Raw genomic sequence first — 21,872 nt, 5'->3', positions numbered from 1 at the left:
AATGTAATGATTTGCACGGGGATTCACTTTTTTCATACTTTTTATTTTACATTCTGTATTTATGTACAAACGTGATTTATTTTCACATGTATTTATGCATTGCCATGTTAAATATAATATATATTTCTGCATAAATGTACTTTTTATTTCTATTTCTTTACCACAGAAAAGTCAATATTGCGTGTATTATTATTTTTTTAAATTAATAATACGATTGCTTTACCGTATATGCTAAGGCTAGCCCTAACCCTAACTATCAGTTAACACAAATGTACGTGTTTTACTGTAACATTTTATATTAATTTTCATAACTATTCGTGTTCTCGCAGTAACCGCCCGGCCACATGATGGCGCTGTGCTCCATTGGTTTCTTTTCACTACAGTCGAAGAAGAAACGCACAGCGGCCACATGTGATGTTCAGAGAGGCTAAAAACATGGTGGAAAGGAGTGATATCCGCGTGGTTCGCTGCGGCGGCAGTAAAATTAACTTTAGACCTCCGATCATCTCTAATGACTCCAGGTAGCCGCTACATTTTTGTGTCTGAATCTGTCTGTATATCCTCTAATTTCTCTTCTTAAATAAACATTGAGCTGTGTTGTGGAGGGAATGAAGGTCCCAAAGTGATGCGTGATCAGTCTGTTAGCAAATTACGGTAAACTCTGATCTGCATGTGTGTCTAAACATTGGACTGAATGGTTCAATTGTAGCTTTAAGATGTCATTGACATTGGTGATTGTTTAAACTGTTGAGGAATTTGTTGTTGGTTTTGCTTTAAAGTATACAGATATTTACTCAACGCTGTTCAAGACTCACATCATGCTATTTCTTTATTAAAATATCTATAATAATGTACATCACTCACTTCTGATGTTTAAGTACTTATTGCCGATATTACAGATTGAAATCAGTAAAAATTGAGTCTTGACGTTTGCAGTGACAAGTCTGTCTCATTGCTGGGGGTTTTAAACTTTTTAAATCCTTCCTAAAATTAAAGATGGCTATATATTTTTATGCAGAAGAATGCTTATGTATTGTGTGAGAAATGTTATAAAGTCAACGTAATGTTTCCAAAATAAAATAATTAGGTTTTATTTTACATTGTGCTATTGTTAAGTTGGTATCATCATATTGAGATACTATTATAGTTTTTATAAGTATTTTTTTATTTAGTTTTTGTATGTGTGTGTAATGTGTGTGTGTGTGTGTGTGTGTGTGTGTGTGTATATATATATATATATATATATATATATATATATATATATATATATATATATATATATATATATATATATATTAGGGGTGTAACAATATATCGTGTCACAATATATCGCAATACATAAATGCAACAATATGTATCGTGGATAGTTCACCCAAAATAAAAATTACTGTGTGAGAAAAAATTCAAGTTTACAGAGTTTTAGTGTCAGTACTACATTAAACTACTATATATAATGTTGAATATAATATATGAAATGCAATGGGGGAATATTTGTGGGTCCTGACAATGCCAAATGTCTTACGTTACCAGTAAAAAGTGGCGAACATTATTTTAAACATATCTAGTAGTGACAGAGTGCAGGCATATTCGTCTAAAATAATTATGTATTTTCAGCTTCAGAATCATGAATATTTTTATTCTGGTGTCACCATCGTCCTATGCATTGGGTTATCAGCACCAAGTCCAAGCCTATTAATTTCAACCCCTAATGTAATACCAAATTTAGCATTTTAATCAACGGTACATTTTGATTGCCTTTTACCATATGTCTTGCTGTATCGCAATAATATTGTACCGGGAGTTCAGTATCGTGGTATATCGAATCGTGACATGAGGGTATCGTTACACCCCTAATATATATATACACACACACACAAAAACTAAATAAAATTCATGATTCTGAAGCTGAAAATACATAATTATTTTAGACGAATATGCCTGCACTCTGTCACTACTAGATATGTTTAAAATAATGTTCGCCACTTTTTACTGGTAACGTAAGACATTTGGCATTGTCAGGACCCACAAATATTCCCCCATTGCATTTCATATATTATATTCAACATTATATATAGTAGTTTAATGTAGGACTGACACTAAAACTCTGTAAACTTGAATTTTTTCTCACACAGTAATTTTTATTTTGGGTGAACTATCCACGATACATATTGTTGCATTTTTGTATTGCGATATGTTGTTACACCCCTAATATATATATATATATATATATATATATATGTGTGTGTGTTTAAATCATATATTTTGTTAATTTAGTTCAGTTATTTTTAGTTATTTCAGTTATTGCACCAAGTTAAAATGAAAATAAGACATTTTATTTCCATTAATTCTTATGTAATTTTTCAATAGTGAAAGTAGATTTTGTTTTTATTTCTTAAGTTAGGGCTTTCTAGAGATTAAAATAAATAATCACAGTTAAACTCATGATTTTAGTCATTTATACATTAAAACATTTAATTCCATTTTAAGGAAAGCCAAATAAATAATGTGTGCGTGACGTGTTGTTTGATAATTGCAGTGTGCATATGAATGAAATCAATGAACAAGAATAATTTTTCCCAGTAAACCCCAGGTATGAAGTATTACAGCAAAGGCATTGTGTGTATCACTTAAGTGTAATGTCTCATGGTTGCAGGTTTGTGTTGTGCGTGTCTGGAGATTCAGTGAAGGTCTATAGCACACGCACAGAAGAGTGGCTCCATAGTCTGCAGGGCCACACCAACCAAGTTACAGGCATCGCCTTCAATCCTGCCAATCACCTGCAGGTCTGTGTGCTTTACTTGAGTTTAGAAATAGGTTTATTTTGACTCTACATACATAAACAACAGAGATGATTCTCTCATCAAATGCTTTTTCTTATTTCCGCTGCAGGTTTACTCTTGCTCAGCAGATGGCACTGTTAAACTATGGGACTTCATTGACGGCATCCTTATCAAGGTACGGTTTGTGTTGTGAAAGACAAGGCTACTGCTGCAGTAAATATTTTCATTCCTTAAATGTTGTTTTTTAATTTTTTCTCCCCAGACATTTATCATTGGATCCCCGTTGTTTGCTCTATACGTGTCCAAGGAACATGAGGGAGTCATTTTCCTTCATCTCTCCTCGGGTACCTATAACAAAAATGGTATGTATTTCACTGCCGAGTTGAGTTCTAATGAAGTCATGTAGTTTGCTGCCAGCATCCTTGTGATGCAATGATTAGGAGCAGACACTCTAAAATCTCTTCTGCATGGAAAAGATTCATTTTCCAACACTGTGAATATCTTGATATTAAGCATAACCAGGCTTTTGACTGTCCGTCCACATATATTATATTCTGCTCCACGTTGCAGCTTATTTTTTCAAATACCTGCCCACTTAAACAGTAAGAAACCACCAGACTGACGCGTAAAGCGAGCAACCACAGTTAACTTCGTTTTTTTCCATGTAAAATTGATTTCCACGATAATAAACTGATGTGAAAAATCTAATTCAAATTATAGCAAACGGAGAAATTTGAATTAATGTTAGTTAATCTAAAGATTAGTTTGTCTCAAAGAGTTTATTGTTTTAGTCCTTTTTAGACCTTGTTTCTATTAGGACTGATTTAGAGGTTTTTAAAGTGCCCCTATTATGTTATATTAAAGATTTCAAATTTTGTTTTCGGGGTCTCCTACAATAGGTTTACATGCATCCAAGGTCAAAAACACTTTAATTTTCTTATAATATACATTGCAGAATCACCTCTTTTCTCACAGTGTCTGAAACGGCCCGATAAAGGATTCAGTCTCTCTAACCTCTCCTTTCCGAGAGCCTGCTCTGCTCTGATTGGTGAGATGTCCCAGTCTGTTGTGATTGGTCTACCGTTTGCAGTGCGTGTCGGAAAACAAAATTGCTATTGTCATCTCTGAATTTCATCTCTGGAGGGTTCCTCAGCACTTGTATACAGTGATACAAATTTAATTGATTTCAGTGGTTTTACCATATCAATTCAAGCCTGAGTCTGATAATGGAACTGGGAGAAGTAGCTGATCAACCTGAACCACCATCACAAGCACGACTTGAGCAGGGCGTTTCTAAGTGGTGGGCATTGCTCGTGAGCAGCTAAAGAAGACCTTAGGCTGGCATTATTCAAGCTTGTTACAAACCTATGTAGGTTCAAACAGGAAGTAAGCCTGGAATTACTGACGATTCGTTTCAGGCAGTTCCGTATTGGTTCGTTCTTTGGGTAGACAATAACTCCATTTATCTGCACTTTGATCTTTGAAACTTTTGCAGACTTTTACATTCACAAACAGCTATAAATACACACTACGTGAAAGGTAATATCTGAACAAGCATAATAGGGGCACTATTAATAAGATAAGCCAGCCAATCAGATTTCGAAAGATTTCGACCTTAACAAATTGGTTCATGAGGTGAAAGTGCATGAAACAGTTGAAGGCCATTGCATAGAAGGTGCATTTCCTGAGCTTTTGTGTGTCTGCATGTCCAGAGTGTTTCCAGTTGGTTTCCACACAGCTGCCCAAGTCAGCAGATCAGGAGGTGGAGGCCAAAGAGCTGTCTGCTGTTTCCAGTCATATCAGCCCAAACCCCAGCTGCACAGCCTTCGGGCGAGGGGTAAGAGCTCACTCATCACTTTCTTTTTGGGTGTTTATTGCATCCTTTTTATTTTTTCAAGGATTTGCCTGTTGATTAATGTTTCTAAGCATTTAGGTTTTTAGCACATCCTTGAGGGTTCTGTTTGTACTTCTTTTTAGTCCATGGCTAGGTGATACATTTTAATATCTACTGTATATTGATAGGCCTTTCAGGCACAGAATGTTAAAACTTAGGACACATCACACGCCCATGTAAAAACATTATGCCATCCTGAACAAATCTAGGATTCATAAATGTAGCTGATGTTACTCTTTGCTGAACTGTGGGTCCTTTTCTATGTGGTAAAAAAAACTATTAATGTGAAAAACAAACCAAAAAAATTGTACTTGCATTAAAACAAAGACACAATGACAGCATGAAAAGAATATTTCTTAATATACATTTAAACTATACACTTAATTCCAATACTTTGTGTAGCTGAAACTTCACTGTATATATAAATGCCATCATAACAGAACATTAAACAGTAACAGATCTCATCCTTTATTAATCTTGAGAAAGAAAACATAAAATTTACACTTGGTTTCAACATTTACTCTCCCCACAGCATGCTGGGGACTTAAAACTCTGCTGTGACTTTGAGTTCTGCTAAATAATAATTATAATTTTTTTTGATCACATAACTTTTTTTTAAGTGCAATGAACTTTTAATAATATTTGAGATGAACTCACTTCATTTAGTAAATTTAATGTTAGGTTTTACAGTGAGTGTAGTAAAAATAATAAACGAACAGCCGTTGTTTTTTATATAGTTCTTTCTAATGCCACATTTATAGCTGATTTGCTTTGGTTGATACAAAAAATTAAAAATACTGGTGTAAATACTGTTGTAAACCGGGTCCAAACCTAGGGATATTCCAAATACAGAGAAGCCGGTAATTATTTTCATGTAATGGCCAATATTAAATGTAAAAAATTAAATGCTGAAAGTTAAATTAAAATACTAAAAATAGATATCACAATATTTTAATGTTCAGTATAAAAATGGATATTCATTTTGAGATTTGAAAGATTTAACAGTACATTTTAATTACATTTAAGTGTTATTAAATTAAATTATTAGTGTTTTTAAAGATGAAATTTAAGTGAAAGTTAAGTGGCAGCAAAGGTAAAAACTAAAGTGTAAAATATGAGAAATGAGCATGTACAATAAAATATTCACTATCAACCAATATCGGATATTTCTATGAAGATGCAGTCATAAATTATAACAGAGGACAGATCTTAAAAAATAAAGTCTACAGTTTTACCAATAGTTCAGACTTGGCCAATATTAAATGTAAAAAATTAAATGCTGAAAGTTAAATTAAAATACTAAAAATAGATATCACAATATTTTAATGTTCAGTATAAAAATGGATATTCATTTTGAGATTTGAAAGATTTAACAGTACATTTTAATTACATTTAAGTGTTATTAAATTAAATTATTAGTGTTTTTAAAGATGAAATTTAAGTGAAAGTTAAGTGGCAGCAAAGGTAAAAACTAAAGTGTAAAATATGAGAAATGAGCATGTACAATAAAATATTCACTATCAACCAATATCGGATATTTCTATGAAGATGCAGTCATAAATTATAACAGAGGACAGATCTTAAAAAATAAAGTCTACAGTTTTACCAATAGTTCAGACTAATCAAAAAAATCTGTATTAACATCTCCCTTGAGGCGAGCCTGTGTTTTATTATTATTATTATGATGTAATATTAAACATTAGTTCACGTCTGGCCGTGTGAAGGTTGCTCTGGGTGAAGACTATGTCATACCTGCTCAGCTTGTAATGGATAAGTCCGTCTACATCCTGCACAGTCATTGCCCGTGTAAAAGGGTTGATGTGGATAAGTAAACATGGTTGAACCCCCTGTAGGTTAATTATCGTGGCACATCCTGGTGTTATTTTTGTAGACCGAGTACCGTATGCAGCTTTACTAGGTGTTTTGATAAAGCCATTACACATCATGACTTCTCAATCTTAACCTTATTTGTGGTTATGTACAAATAAGAAAGACCTGTACACTTCTTCAAACTCAAGGCTTGAATTTCAAAACTGACCAGCAACCTTCCAGTTAGCTCGAGAGAAACAGTCGTTTCTTTAACATTGTGTTTTTTATAAATTGTGTTTTCAGGGGGAATACATAGCATTTGCCAGGAACCTGCAACTTGATGTTTATTTCTTCAGGAAGCAGAAGACATACAGGTAATGACCACTGTATCCTGAATAGCCTTTTTAAGGTCAGAACATGTAGGAACATGTCCAACCGCACTGCTTATTTACTGGCCTTAGGGAACACATGACACGTGTTTTGGGCCTTCTGTTGGTATTTTCAAATACCACCACTTTTTTTGTGAAAACAACAAAGTTGAGACAACACCACCTTATAGAAATAGTTCTCCTCAAAAAATGAAAATGGTCATTTACTTACTCTCATGTCATTTCAAAACTGAATGACTTTCTTCAATTGAACACTAAAGGTATTATTGATATTCACACTTTGCAATTTGATCGACTGTCACACCATCCAGTTGGTTTTTATAGAACAAGCACCCAGCAACTGATTTCATAGGTGAAGTAACATATTTACATATTTATAAGTAACTTACAACACTTATATAGCTATAAGTGTTGTAAGTTACTTATAAATATGTAAGGCTGCTTGCAAATTCTATGTATTGTGAAAAGTGCTATACAAATAAACATAACTTGACTTACTGATAATATGGATAGATAATACAATTTTGAAAAGTGTGAAATAAATTGTGTAAAAAATGTGTTGCTTAAAACAAATCTCAAAATAAAGATATCAATGATTATAATTAGTTGTTAGTAGTAGTGTATAATAAAACAGTTAATATTATCTTGTTATTGTCATTTATTTGTCATAGCAAATCATTTTTAAAAGCAGTTTGGTTTTGGTTGTTGGACACTTAAACAGAAAAATCTGTATTTGTACTGGTCATAAAGGTAAAATCTGTAGATTTTTACTTGAAGTACTATATTTGTGTGTGAATGCATCAGGGAATAATGACTTAATAACATATGGCTCAACAGCATCCGTACTCTTTCGCTTTCATTACGTGAATATTCTTTCTTTCTTTTTTTTCTTTTTTTTGTTAAATGAAAGAAGTTAAGTAATTGGGGTAATAAGTGTAAATTACAATTTGGTCACACTTTAGATTTGGGTACAATTCTCACTATTAAAGGGATAGTCCACCGAAAAATGAAAATTCTGTCATCATATACTCACTCTCATGTTGTTTCAAACCTGTATGCATTTCTTTCTTCTGCTGAACAGAAAGGAAGATATTTTGAAGAATGTCAGTAACCAGACAGTTTTAGATACCATTGACTTCCATAGTATATTTTTTTCCTACTATGGAAGTCAATGGTATCTAAAACTGTCTGGTTACTGACATTCTTCAAAATATCTTCCTTTCTGTTCAGCAGAAGAAAGAAATTCATACAGTTTTGAAACAACATGAGGGTGAGTATATGATGACAGAATTTCCATTTTTCGGTGGAGTATCCCTTTAACTACGACTTTTGCCTCAAGCTCCTAATTACTGGTCATTAATAGTAAGGTAGTAGGGATGTAGAATATGGTCACAGAATAAGGCATTAATAACTACTAATAAACAGCCAATATCCTAGTAATATGCATGCTAATAAGCTAGTAGTTAATAGTAAGAATTGGATCCTAAACTAAAGTGTTACCGACAAGTTTTATTTTTGGGTGAACTGTTCCTTTTAAAGTTAATATTTTTTTCCCTCTTTGTAGTTTTTATCTAAAAGCCACAGATAAGAAAGGAGCCAAAAATGCATTCACATGCATAGCCTGTAACCCCACAGACGACTGCATCGCCACCGGTCATGAAGATGGAAAGATTCGCCTCTGGTAAGGCCAGAGTTCACCGTCCAGTGTTTTAGATCATATGCAGGTCACATGATCAGAATTGGAGGTTTGATTTAACTTGCTTTGTTTTTGCTACAGGAGAAACTTCAATCACAAAAAGGAGTATACATATTCCACCCTGCACTGGCATCACAATGCTGTAAACACTTTGTGTTTTACTCCAGAAGGTGGGTGGTGCTGGGGTTTTGGGTGTATTTCACACTTTCACCTCTTCTGCTGTGTTAAATGTAGAGTCCCCATCTGAGAAAACGCGACTGTTATGGTTTCTACAGGCACTAATCTGCTGAGTGGAGGCATTGAGTCGGTGCTTGTCAAGTGGCAGTGTGGGGGAGGCAGCAAAAAAGATGTCTTGCCCCGTCTCGGAGGATCCATTTTACATGTATCTGGATCACCTGATGGGCAGTTGTTTTGTGTCTCCCATTCAGACAACAGTAAGTCTTCAGCTTTGGGCTGTATTTCACAAATTTCACTCCCAACGATTTAAAGAATATTGTTTTGCATAAGGACAGTCTATTTTTTTTTCATTGTGACATTATTTTCATGCATCCCCCATGTCAATAACATAATAAAAAAATTATCATTATGATAATGGTACATTATTGTACATTGTGGTTTTTATTGTACTGTCCTAATTTTGATTTAAATTGAAGAATTACTGTATTTCTACTTGGGAAAAATATATGGAAAAAAATCAGCAAAACGGTAAAAAATAGGTTTTGTTCTAACGAGCTTTAAAAGTGAAATAACTTGTTGATTGCTTGGTTTATATTTTTGTGGCATTTCACTGGTTAAACCCTCTTACTGTGAAATCTAATTGGGCCAAAACAGTATCAATTACACTACAATGTAAATGTTTGAGGTAATTAAGATTTAATTATTATTTTATTCAACAAGGATACATTAAATTGATCAAAAGTGACAGTAAAGACATTTATAATGTTTCAAATGTTTTCTGTCAAATAAAAGCAAATAAAATGATTTCTGAAGGATAACACACCAAGCCGACGGTCGGCTGTCGGGCAATATCAGGTCGTTTTTGAGTGTCGGTCGTCTTAGTTTTTCCTTGTGTTCCGCACTGTTGGCTCTAGTCAGCTAGTTTTTTGGCTGAATCTCCAACTTGAATCGGCGTCGGTGAGAAAGTGATGAAAGCCAGCAAAGTCAAGACCGTATAGACCGAAGGCTGTTCTTCTTAACATGTTATTTCCCCTCTACACTGTTCACTACGGCACAAGGTGCTTCTACACTGTTGAATACGGCACGGTGTGCCTGAGGGTTAGCGCACGAGCAGAGCACTGTTCTGTGCAGGTGATGGTAGTTGTGTGAAACTTTGCCGTGCACTGAATTAAGTTTAACGTCATCTTACCTGAGCATTCGAATGCACGAATATTTTCATAATAACATGAGCCGAATAGAATGAAGAAAGTGATCAGTGTGATTGATATTCAAAATGCTAAGCAGTCTTAGTTTCCTTTTCTGTTTTACAATGACTGAAAAAGGCCATTGATACCGGCTGATACTGACAGATATTTACTTATCTAGTAACATGCTAGTTGACAGTCACCTTTAGTCTTTTTGGTGTGTTCAAGCGCAGCTTTTTGTCCAAAAGGCGACTACACACTACACAGTCAGCTTTCGTCGCCGCTAGTTCTTTGACGTCGGCTTGGTGTGTCTCGGGCTTAAGATGAAATAAATGCAGCCTTTGTGAGCATAAGAAACTTCTTTCAAAAGCATTAAAAAAATTGTTTTCTACCTGATTGGCTGTTTATTATATAATATTGTAACATCACACTTGATTAAAACACTAAATTAGCTAATGAGAATTTGGGCAGAAATTGTTATTAAAAATAATGTTGCTATTCAAAAAAACTAAATGGCCTCACTTGCTTTATGCAATGTATTTTATTATTTTTTCTATTGTTTTGTGGATGAATTACAACCTGGTGATTTTCTGAAATGCACAGTTCGATTCAGTTTATGGCCACATATTTCAGTATGGTATAATTTTGCACTGCTTTCTGGGTTGTCATTTTCCTTCTCTTCCTCCTCAGAGATCACAGTTATCGAGGGTAACTTCAAAGTGTCTGGATTGATTCAGGGTTTAGTCACAGGTTTGTAAAGTCTCATTTGCACGAAAAGTTTGGACTTCACAACTATGGCAGTAAAAGTTTATTTCTTCCGATGCTTTCAGGTGACACCGTTTTGACTGATCTAATGATTGATCCGCGCAGTAAAGCTTTAGTGCTGAATGGGAAACCGGGTCATCTGCAGTTCTACTCCCTGCTACGTGACAAGCATCTCTACAATGTGAGTCTAAGACTGTCGATGATATGAATAAAGCCCAACTTTTCTCAAGTAAATGGGGAAGTATGTTTTGGAAAATGTGTTATCACATGACATATTAGTTTTGCGTTCTGCTGACACGGATCATTGACTGTTGCAAGAACATGTCAGGTGAAATCACATGATATGTGGGCCCCTTTCCATGTGTCTTTTTTTTTTTTTTTTTTTTTGATAAATGTGTGCATAACAGTCTTTTTGTTGTATTCACAGCTGGACATAGTGCAGCAAGAATATATTTATGAAGCAGGTCTGGATCAGTTTGAAGTGGTAAAGGCTGTCTTTGACGTAAAAGGGTCCTGGCTTGCTACAGTGGAGGAAAGAGGACGCGAATCCTCAGATCTTGAGTTTTTTCTCAAACTGTGGGCTTTCGATGAGACAACGCAAAGGTATTCATGCTAGCATGGAATAGTGTTGTCAAAAGTACTGACTTTGGCACGAAATGTTTTAAACGTGAAGATACCAGCATTTCCCTCTAACATTTTCAGCGCTGTTGAACGGATTAAATTTAACGTAACACACATACATGTAGAGAGTGCGTGAACACAATGGCCAATCAGAGACATATTTGTTGAACACGTGAACACAATGGCCAATCAGAGACATATATGTTGAGCGCATGAACACAATGGCCAGTCAGAGACATGTATGTTGAGCGCGTGAACACAATGGCCAATCAGAGACATATATGTTGAGCGCATGAACACAATGGCCAGTCAGAGACATATATGTTGAGCGCATGAACACAATGGCCAGTCAGAGACATGTATGTTGAGCGCGTGAACACAATGGCCAATCAGAGACATGTATGTTGAGTGCGTGAATGCAATGGCCAATCAGAGGTGTTTAATACATTCAACAGCGTAAATAACGTAAACCACGTAAATCACTTTCTATTTAAGTGTTAGAAGAACAGTGAAATATTTAGGTGCTCCTGAATCCCAAAATATCACATAAACCATGACTTTGTTTATTAATTGTTTATACATTTTCTTGTTTATTAGAATTACTTCATTATTATAATTTTTTTTGTTAGCTTTTAGACATGTATATTTCTGCAGGTTTGCCAAAGAACATTTTGCCAGCAGTGGCAAAAATGTATATATTTTATAGGCCACTATTCAAAAGTTTTGGGTCAGTGATTATTATTTTTTTCTAAGTTTTTGAACATTAAGTCGCTTATGCTCACCAAGGCTGCATTTACTTGATCTGAAATTTAACAATTTAAAATAACTTTTCTATTTGAATATATTTTCAAATGTTTTTTATTCTTGTGATGTTAAACTTGAATTTTCATCAGTTATTACTCCAGTCTTACTACAGAAATCATTCTAATATGCTGATTTGGTGCTCAAGATTTTTTTTTTATTATTATTATCAATGTTGAACACAATTGTGTTGATTTAATATTTAACTAAACCTTGATTAAATTAATCAAAGAATCCTGAAAAACAATTAAGCATTTATTTGAAATAGAAATTTGTCTTAACTGTCTCTTTTGATCAATTTAATAAGTCCTTGCGGAATTAAAGTTTTTTTTTTATTATTATTGTAATTTTTTTAATATCTATAAAAGAAACTGACTTTTGAACAGTAGTGTAGAAAATTTCAGATTTCTAAACACTTTATTTCTGGACTGTAATTGTGTGTTGTTCTGTCCCATTAGCTTCGTACTGAACACTAGCATCTCTGCCGCCCACACGGATCGGATTATTTCCATGTGCTTCAGCTCTTCTGAGGAGACCACCATGCTGGTGACCACAGCAGAAGACAGCCAGTTCAAAGCATGGTGTCAGGATGCTGACGCAGACACTCAACGTAAGTCAAACCCTCCAGACGTTTGGAAAGGTGTTAATGTTAGCTTGAGAAGTCCAACACCAAAGATCATGAGTCTGAATCCAGACATACCTGTCTCACCGCAACATTTCCATTTGTGTTTTAGAGGACCAGAACTTCTGGTCATGTGATTTTGTGGGAAGCTACCATAACTTAAAGCCCACCAACTGCACTTTCTCGGCCGATAGCTCTCTCCTGGCGGTGAGCTTCCAAGAAGTGGTCACCATATGGAGCCCGGACACCTGGGAGCTGCTCACCACCCTCTGCCAACCACCTGGACAAATAAGGTAGTACGAGATGTTCCCTGTCTTCAAATCAGCCAGTCTAAACTCTTTCTGGTGTGGTTTGAATGGATTTCACAGTGTATCCCATTCAGAGCAGTTGGTTTCATTCACTGAGCTCATTTCAGGCTGTCCGCACAGTTTGAATGGTAGTAACTTACCAATGAAGTTTTAGATGCTGGCCAGACAGACTGGGGATTCAGTCCTGCTTAAGGAGTTGGGTGCAAGCCAACCTCTGCAGGGTCACCAGGGACACAGTTTCACTCTGTCGTTTTTTAAAATAAAAAGGAAGTTCGTCGAAAGGACATGACATTCTTTGTCAAAAACTGTTCTCAGTTCTTCCTTACATAACACTAGATTTTTTGATACATATCGATACTGAAATTTAAAATGGTTTTAAATTCAAATTTTCCGCAGTATCGATGCTCCGATACAAGATGTGCTTTCTTGCTCTTCTCTCAGACAACATGGATTCAGTTGATAAGAAAGCGAAAGTAAAGAATTTATACCCTTAAAGAGATAGTTCACCCAAAAATAAAAAGTCTCATTTACTCACCCTTATGCCATCCTCAACATATATGACTGACTTTCTTCAGATAAACAAAGTTGTTTTTTTAGGCAAATAATCCGTCTGAGTCCATATAATACCATTGAATGGTTTCTGCTTGTTTGACTCACAGAGATGGGTTATTTCCCTAAAAATCTATATATGTCTGGGATGCCATAAGGGTGCGTAAATGAGATTTTTGGCTGAACTATCCCTTTATTGTTGTGGCAATTTTTCCTTATGGTTTAAAAAATGTATTGAATATCAATCTTTTTCAAGCTATTGTATCGAAGTTAGAAATTCAAGTATCGTGACAACAAAAGTAAATTGGTCTTGAAGTGTTCACCCAAACAATGAAAAATCCGTAATTTGGTTCAAATTTCTTTGTGCAAGTTTCTTGATTTCTTTGTTACATGCAGAATGCATTAGTTCCTTTTATCATGCTTTCACGGTTGCTGCGTTTTCCTGTGACTCTTCAAATTACACAAATTGTGAATTAATAATACTCCTGATGTAAACGCGGAAATTTAGCAAAAATCACCCAGATGTCACAACGTTTTTTCACTTGCATGAGGTGGTTTTTCAGGCAATTCGAAAAAGGAATATTTTGCAAAACTGCAGTGGAAACTGTTTTTTTGCATTTACAGGTCACCTGGCGTACGTAAAAGTCGATCATTCTTTAAAATTACGTGGTATGTTTGGACAGGAGATGAGACAGAGTTCCATTTTTCAAGAGAACTGGTTGATCCAGTTCACAAAACTCTTCTAAATGACTGGTTCGCTTTTTTGTAATTGCTGGAAAAACATGAACAGTACTGCGGAAAATCTTTCCATTTGTCATATGACAACATGATGACAGAATTTTCACTTTTTGGGTAAACTATTCTTTAAAGGTAGTTTATACAGTATGTTACTGTATTATTGTGTATTATGAAGCATAGAAGGTGAATATATAATAATTCAGAATGTCAGCGAGTGCTAAATCGGCTTTGTACAGTATTTCCAATCCTGTCACACTGATTTGTTTAAACCATCAAGTCGTGGGCAGCTTTGCACCGTGTTTGATCTTTATTATCCCACAAAAAAGTGAATCTTTTTGATTATTTGTAGACTTGGATACAATTGTAAGAAGTCAGTCATATTTATTGTTAATGTTTTGTTTGTTGGTGTCGTATCACAGTTTCTGATTAACAGTAAGGCAACTGATTATCATGCCCTGAGACTAATCTGATGAAATATGTAAGTGACATGAGCCTTTCTGATCCTGGTGGTCTTTGAATTGGTGAAACCGACTAATGGCAGCTACTTTGATCCACCAGGGACCTTTGTTTCGGCCGATTAAGCTGCTCCAAATATCTGCTTGGCACCACCACCAAGAACCTTCTCTGCTGCTGGAATCTCCTCACTTGTGCATGTAAGTGGTCATTAATATTGGTTCAGTTGCTTTTGAAATTTTGCTATGAGGCATCGGTTGAACGAGCCAGCTGAAAGGGATAGTTCAGCCAAAAATGAACATTGCCTTTTATGTACTCACACTCAAGTTGTTCGAAACAATCTGTAGACTCTTGGTTTTTTCTTCCTTTTGTTTTTTCTGCAAGACACAAAAAGAGACATTGTAAAGCAAACTTGAAAACTTTTTTCATATAATGGCATTTCATAGCAAAATTGTCTGTCAAGCTCCATTTTTAATCTGTCATATGAACTGCTTTTATGGTACTTTCATGGGCTTTTTGGTCCATTTAGGAGCTTGATAGCCCTTGGTTACTATAAACATAAACAACATGAGTGAGTAAATAATGCCAGGAACTCGATTTTTGGGTGACCCTGGGTTCAACTTGTGTGTCTGTTTTGCATGGTCAGATTTACTCAATGTCAAATCTCTTTCTCACAGTGGAATGGAGCACGTCTTTGGAAGTTTCCAAGCTGCAGCCGGACCCCTTGTCAGAAAATGTGGCTGCCTTTTCATACCAGTCTAAACATACCGACCGTAAGTGTTTGAAAGGTCCTTGCTTCTTGACATTCTTCATCTCCTTAGTATTTGGTTAGCAATACACTTGGGCCACGTACACACTTCAACTAAATTCAGTTGTCAATTCACCTTTAAGTGCTTAATCCTGTTCTGTACTCACACAGTTCAGTCATTTACAGGAGTGACAACCGCATTCTACAACCAAATTAACTCTCAAAAAATGCAGGTAGTGATTAAGGCATTTACAAAAATTCTACGCAGTGAACAGAACCGAACTGAACAGCTAGTTGTTAGACGTATTTTAACATGGATTAGAAATGTTTCTCTCTTCTTTGTGCATTGCAAGAAATCACTGGGAAAGTGGTACGAGCCTCGACTCATTCGTGTTGCCAGATCTTGCTAGAAAAACAGCAAACAAGAACAAGCCCACAATAAACCGAAATATGCTGAAAATAAGGCCAAAGTATTGTGACCTGCACCTTCTGACTTTAATTACTCCGTAAACTCCATCGCTTTATGAGCAAGCCTAAAAATGCCTCTAATAAGTGGACATGGCAACACTGCAAGAGCGTGAAGCAGACGCCTTCGCAACTGTGCTTTGGTTAAGATTGCTGAACATAACGAGTCTTTTGTCACTGTAATATTTCTTTGGTCAGAATAGCGGTTACCAAACACGCCAGAGACGCCAGAACGTTGCTATTTTTACCACAATGTCAATCAACGTGGTTTCGGGAGTGAGTCTTGTTCTGTACACATACAGAACGATATTTTAGGAGACTCACTCCTGTATTTAAATGCGGTTGTCACTCCTGAAACTTTACAGTGTGTACTTGGCCTTGGCAATAATGTGTATTTATGATTGACGCTTTTGGTTTCTTTCTTTAATGTATCATAATAGTCATTCAGACTTATTCACAAGCTGCTTTTAATGTGTCCTCTGGTCTCTGTACAGTGTTTGTTTTCAAACCCAGCGAGCCGTTGCCTCTGTTCACCCATGAGAAAGTGTGTTCAGAGAAGGTACATCATGCCATTTTTGTTCCTCGAGAGGAGCAGTTGAATGGATGTGACGAAAGTTGTCAGTGGCTCAACGGATCTCAACTGTACTTCCTCACCCAAAACATGGTACTTCTATGATAATTCTAATCACAGAACGGCCTTAATTTTTTTTAATCGACACTTTTTTCTTCAGATTTAGATGAAGGGTTCCCACAGCAGTGGAAAACATGGATTTTTAAAATCTTGTTTTTAAGACCTGGAAAATATTTGAACATTAACTAAATCTTTAATTTTAACTTGAGTTACGTAGAAAAGTATTTTTAATTATCAAATTATTAAATGTATAATAAATGATATTTATTATAATAAATCAATATTATATTTATATTATATTATTAAATGTGAATAAATATATACAATATATTAAAAATAAATTGTCACTGGCAAGTCATGGAAAAGTATGGGTACTGCGTAAATTTGATTTAGTGTTATACTGTGCATATTGTGTCCTGACATTTAACTAAAATGAACTGTGTTAAATTATCAGGATTTATTGACCTTCAGCATGGCAACAGAGGAGGACAGAATGTTGTCATCAAGTAAACGGGTACAGTTTTCTTTTTTCTTTCTTACTCTGCCCTTATGATCATTTATTTTGAGGGCCCCCAAAGTAACTCTTCATGTGTCTCGTTGGTACAGCTTGTCATTGACGACAGCGTCGCTGTAACTCCATTTTACCTGCTGTTGGGCAAACACAGACAGCAGCAGCAGAAACTCAACACACCATCCCATCCAGCGGCTGACAAACCCCAACAGAAACAGGGCTCGGTTTCCATCAAAGAAGTAAGTAGGGTGGGCTCTCTAGTCATTTCATATTCATAAATATAATTTTATTTATTTATATTATTGTTATTATTATTATTCTTTTCAAATAGATCACAATTCTCCCACGATTCTGAATAAACTAAACAAAATAACATGTAATTTACTTGAGGTTCTGAAAAAATGTTAATTGCTACAGTCAATTTAAAATGTTTTATTAATCTGAATGAAATTTTAAAAAAAATTTATATAGGTTTGAATTAATGTTTCAATGGCTCACTCATAAATACTTTACTTGCTTCGTTACTGGATGTATCAGCGTTTTTAAATGATTCAATGAAATAATTGTTTTAAGTCACTTGCCTCCACCTCAATGCTTACATGAGACACCTGAAACAAATTCTAGGCATTGAATGGTGGAACCATATATCCAACAAAGAGTTACTAGATAAAACCAACACACCCAATATGTACGAAACACTAATCCAGATCAATCTGAGATTGGCTGGCCATCTGAGCAGATTGGACAATAGTCAACTACCAAAACAGATTATCTACTCCCAGCTCAAAGAGGGGCACCGTGGCATAGGCAGGCCAAAGCTGCGCTTCAAAAAGACAGAAGAAATCTCAAGCATAAACTGATCCCACTAGGCAGCTGGGATCGCCAAGCAAAAAACAGGACTCCTAGAGAAATCGAATTCGAAGGAAGTCGTTATTTACATTTACATTTAGTCATTTAGCAGACGCTTTTATCCAAAGCGACTTACAGATTAGGACAAAATTAAGCGAGTCATCATGAAGAGGCAAAAACAACGCAAGTAGTGCTCAAAAAACAAAGTTCAGGCATTATTCAGAGTAGCATAAACCCGACAAGTGAGGTTTTAAAGGGAAGGGGAAGGATAAGGTTAAGTGCTCACGGAAGAGATGGGTTTTCAGCTGTCTTTTGAATGTTGTCAGGGATTCTGCATTCCGGATGAGGGTGGGGAGAGCGTTCCACCAGCATGGAACTGTGAATGAGAATGTTCTGGAAAGTGATTTTGTTATCGGACACGATGGACAGCAAAATTGTCGCCACCTATTGGCGTAGCAATGTAACTGATACAATTGTTATTTGAAGCGCCAAGTTACTTCCAAAAGATATTTTGCTCAGTTTTGAACGTTACTGTAGACATCAGTGTTTATATCCGAACTCAATCCCAATACTTCTATTAGGGCTGCACGATAATGGTTAAAATGATTATTTTGCTCAAAATTATAATCGCGATAATTAATCACGATTATTCTCATTTGAGAAACTACAGAGAAAGAGAAGAGCAGTTAACGGTTTTGCACGAGTATTTGCGCAAAATCCGCGCAGATTTGGTTTACACGAATTTCCCCAGCAAAGTGAGAAAACATAATAGCATGCCAAATTGGCCGGTGATTTGAAAGTGATACCCGCCAAAGTTCATTTTTAGCCGCATTTGGCGGGTGTTAATTTCAAACCATCAGACTTCATTTAACCAACTATGACAAGTTCCTCAGACAGCAAGTCAATTCAAATGGCATGATTTAACGTTAGATGAGCGCTTTGTGATGCGTCTTCACATTAGATCTTCTAAGCGACACATTTCGGTTGAAAATGAGACAAAGCACAGATCCAGATCGCTCAGCAAATTCGTACTGCAAAGAAAAATAGTCTACTTGATGATACACACTGAAAACGGGCAGTGGCTGACTGTCGTTTTCAACTGATTCATATCATGAAAACTGGTAAAAACTTAAAAAAATAGAACAGTGAAACTCATTTAGAAACAGATTTAGTCACACAAACGGCACAAGTGGCTTGTGAAGAAACACACTGGCTGTATAACAATTTCATGCAAACAGAATATCGCTGTGGAGATCAGTGCTTTTTCCGCAGTGTAGAGCGAGCGTGCGCAGGGTTGCCAGATTGCACCGATTAAGTAAAACACGGGGCATAAAATGTAAGAGAAAATCTCTGTTTGGGTAATTTGGGAGATTTAAGCTAATCAGATCTGGCAACCACAAACATTCAATGCTAGTGGGGACTTGTTTACAATGCAAGATAATGCAAATGTCTAATAAAAAAGCATTTTCAGGATAAAAAACGAGCGGGCAAATATCGCGACGATTTTTTAAAATTAAAGGGATAGTTCACTTTGAAATTAATTTTTGGTATGTTTTAGCTTACCTCAAGGGCATCCAAGATGTAGGTGTCTTTTTTTCCGCAGTAGTTTCAATTTTGATATTTTTAGGTCAAACCGTTCTTGTCTGTCAGTCATATAATGCAGGTCTATGGTCACGGTCTCAAAACACAAGCACAGAGTCCAAATTAAAACAATTCCCCGTCGTCCAAATTAAACAATTCCCCATCGTAAGTACACATTGATGGCCTAAGACACAAAACGAGCGGTTTGTGTGAGAAAACGAACAGTATTTATATCGTTTTTACCTCTTATACGCAGACATGTCCGAATGATCTGATCTGACGTGTACGCAGACTGGTGCATAGATATATAAACACTAGATGTCGCCTTGTCTACGGCAGTTCATTGGAACGAATGTCTTTAAGGCGACATCTAGTGTATATATCTATGCACCAGTCTGCGTACACGTCAGATCAGATCACTTCGACATGGCTGTGTATAAGAGGTAAAAACGATATAAATACTGTTCGTTTTCTCACACAAACCGCTCGTTTCGTGTCTTAGGCCATCAATGTGTACTTACGATGGGGAATTGTTTAATTTGGACGACGGGGAATTGTTTTAATTTGGACTCTGTGCTTGTGTTTTGAGACCGTGACCATAGACCTGCATTATATGACTGACAGACAAGAACGGTTTGACCTAAAAATATCAAAATTGAAACTACTGCGGAAAAAAAGACACCTACATCTTGGATGCCCTTGAGGTAAGCTAAAACATACCAAAAATTAATTTCAAAGTGAACTATCCCTTTAAGTGCAGCCCTAACTTCTATGATCATTTTAGTATTTGTAGGACAGAAATAATGATACTGTGTGGTTGAAAAGACTGTTCTATTGGAGACTGATCTCTATAAATGACATTTATATGTCAAATGCCATTTTTAAAGATCAGTGGCATGAACACAGATCTGAATTTTCCGGTGTGATTTTGTCAAAGGTTTAATAGACATTAATAGCTGAATCGTTGTCAATTAGGAATGAGATTGTGTGGGTGTTGGAATCAAGATTGCAATCTTTTAATGATTAATCGTGCAGCTGTAATGTATTATATTTACCTGTTTGAATAAAATTAGTACTTTTATTTAGCAAGGACTCTGAATAAATTGATAAAAAATGAAGGTAAAGACACCGTTACAATCGATTTGAAATAAATGCTGTTCTTTTGAACTTTCTATTCAAAGAGTTGTGAGAAATGTATCATGGTTTCCCCAAAACTAATAATGAAAATAGTTTCTTGAGCACCAAATCAGCATATTAGATTGATTTCTGATTCAGCTTTGCCATTACAAATCAAACATATATTATATTATTAAAATCAAAATATGGCCAAAACATGCATAGAAATCAATCACACGTCACAATATTGCTTTATTTCACCAGTATTCAATATCACCCAGCCCTAATTTCAAGCCATGGGGTGGGAATGGGAAAATGGATATTTAAGTATTTAGTTCTTGTTACATCCTCTTATCTTTTTATTTTATTTTAGTTGTTACACACACCAGCTCATGTTCTACCTGCTGCTTCAGTCCTGTGCTCAATGTTTGTCAACTCCCTCCTGATCTCCAACACCGGAGTCCGGTAAGATCTGGTTTTTCCTTACATGCACAATGGATATTTATGAATATTTGTTTTCTTTGAAAGTTAACCGCAGTAAACATGACTATTTCTCAGTTTCCCTTCTCCTTTTTTCTGAGATGATCTGTACTGCAAGCACATTCATTTAATATTTTTTGCATGATCACAGAGAGGAAATGGAGTCTTCGGAGCAGGAAATGGACAGTGAGAAAGAGGAAGAGGACTCTGAGGGGGAAATGGAGACCCGTGATAGTCAGCAGGAGCTCAGAGCCCAGGGTTCAGTGGATGAGGTGACGCCGAAACTTTCTAAAGCCCAAGAGAGGGAACTGAAGAGGGTCAGAAAGACTGACTTTAGCTGGATGACTGGCCTCATTGTCTCCAAACCATGATGAAGCAAATTCATGATCCTGTTAATGTGGGGTTTTTTTTCATTCTTCCAACGTTCTTCAAACCCAGAATGGTGGTTGGTTAGCAGTTGTTTATTCCGATTGCAGCAGCCCACTAGGGATTTGATCAATGATTCTTTTTGGAACAAAAAGGACAATACTATTTTGTAATTCTGAATGTTAGTGTAATGTTCATCCCATTTTCATTAACATTAATTTATAAAGGACTTTTTGAACAATGTGGTGTGAAATTTATTTTGTCTATTTGTGCATTGATTTTGTAACTTTCTGGCCAACAAATATTGGTCAAAAAGTGCTTAGACTGTTCTGTTTTAAT

At 35.8% G+C, this 21,872-nt stretch overlaps 1 protein-coding gene across 1 annotated transcript; it reads left to right on the top strand.

Annotated features, from left to right (window-relative positions):
- Positions 1–369: 369 nt before the first annotated feature.
- Positions 370–21,774, top strand: wdr75 (WD repeat domain 75). Its single transcript, XM_082175736.1, has 21 exons — positions 370–521; positions 2,654–2,783; positions 2,890–2,955; positions 3,043–3,142; positions 4,493–4,617; positions 6,787–6,857; positions 8,437–8,553; positions 8,650–8,738; positions 8,844–9,002; positions 10,620–10,679; positions 10,760–10,875; positions 11,122–11,297; positions 12,575–12,726; positions 12,851–13,031; positions 14,892–14,986; positions 15,464–15,559; positions 16,494–16,663; positions 17,085–17,144; positions 17,237–17,380; positions 21,061–21,152; positions 21,319–21,774. The coding sequence occupies exons 1-21, from the start codon at positions 415–417 to the stop codon at positions 21,536–21,538; spliced, it is 2,526 nt and encodes an 841-aa protein (XP_082031862.1). The 5' UTR covers positions 370–414; the 3' UTR covers positions 21,539–21,774.
- The last annotated feature ends 98 nt before the right edge of the window (positions 21,775–21,872 follow it).

Source organism: Leuciscus leuciscus (assembly GCF_965113295.1).
Source record: "Leuciscus leuciscus genome assembly, chromosome: 7".
Lineage (NCBI taxonomy): Eukaryota > Metazoa > Chordata > Actinopteri > Cypriniformes > Leuciscidae > Leuciscus > Leuciscus leuciscus.
The sequence above is the reverse complement of the archived record's forward strand: the minus strand, read 5'-3'. Positions and strand labels throughout refer to the sequence as shown.

Bases quoted from the DNA above. Each gene is read 5' to 3' on its own strand.
- wdr75 (XM_082175736.1), top strand. From the start codon at position 415: ATGTTCAGAGAGGCTAAAAACATGGTGGAAAGGAGTGATATCCGCGTG. The intron at 9,003-10,619 runs GTAAGTCTTCAG...CTTCCTCCTCAG, and splicing joins TGTCTCCCATTCAGACAACA to AGATCACAGTTATCGAGGGT. The intron at 10,876-11,121 runs GTGAGTCTAAGA...TTGTATTCACAG, and splicing joins GTGACAAGCATCTCTACAAT to CTGGACATAGTGCAGCAAGA.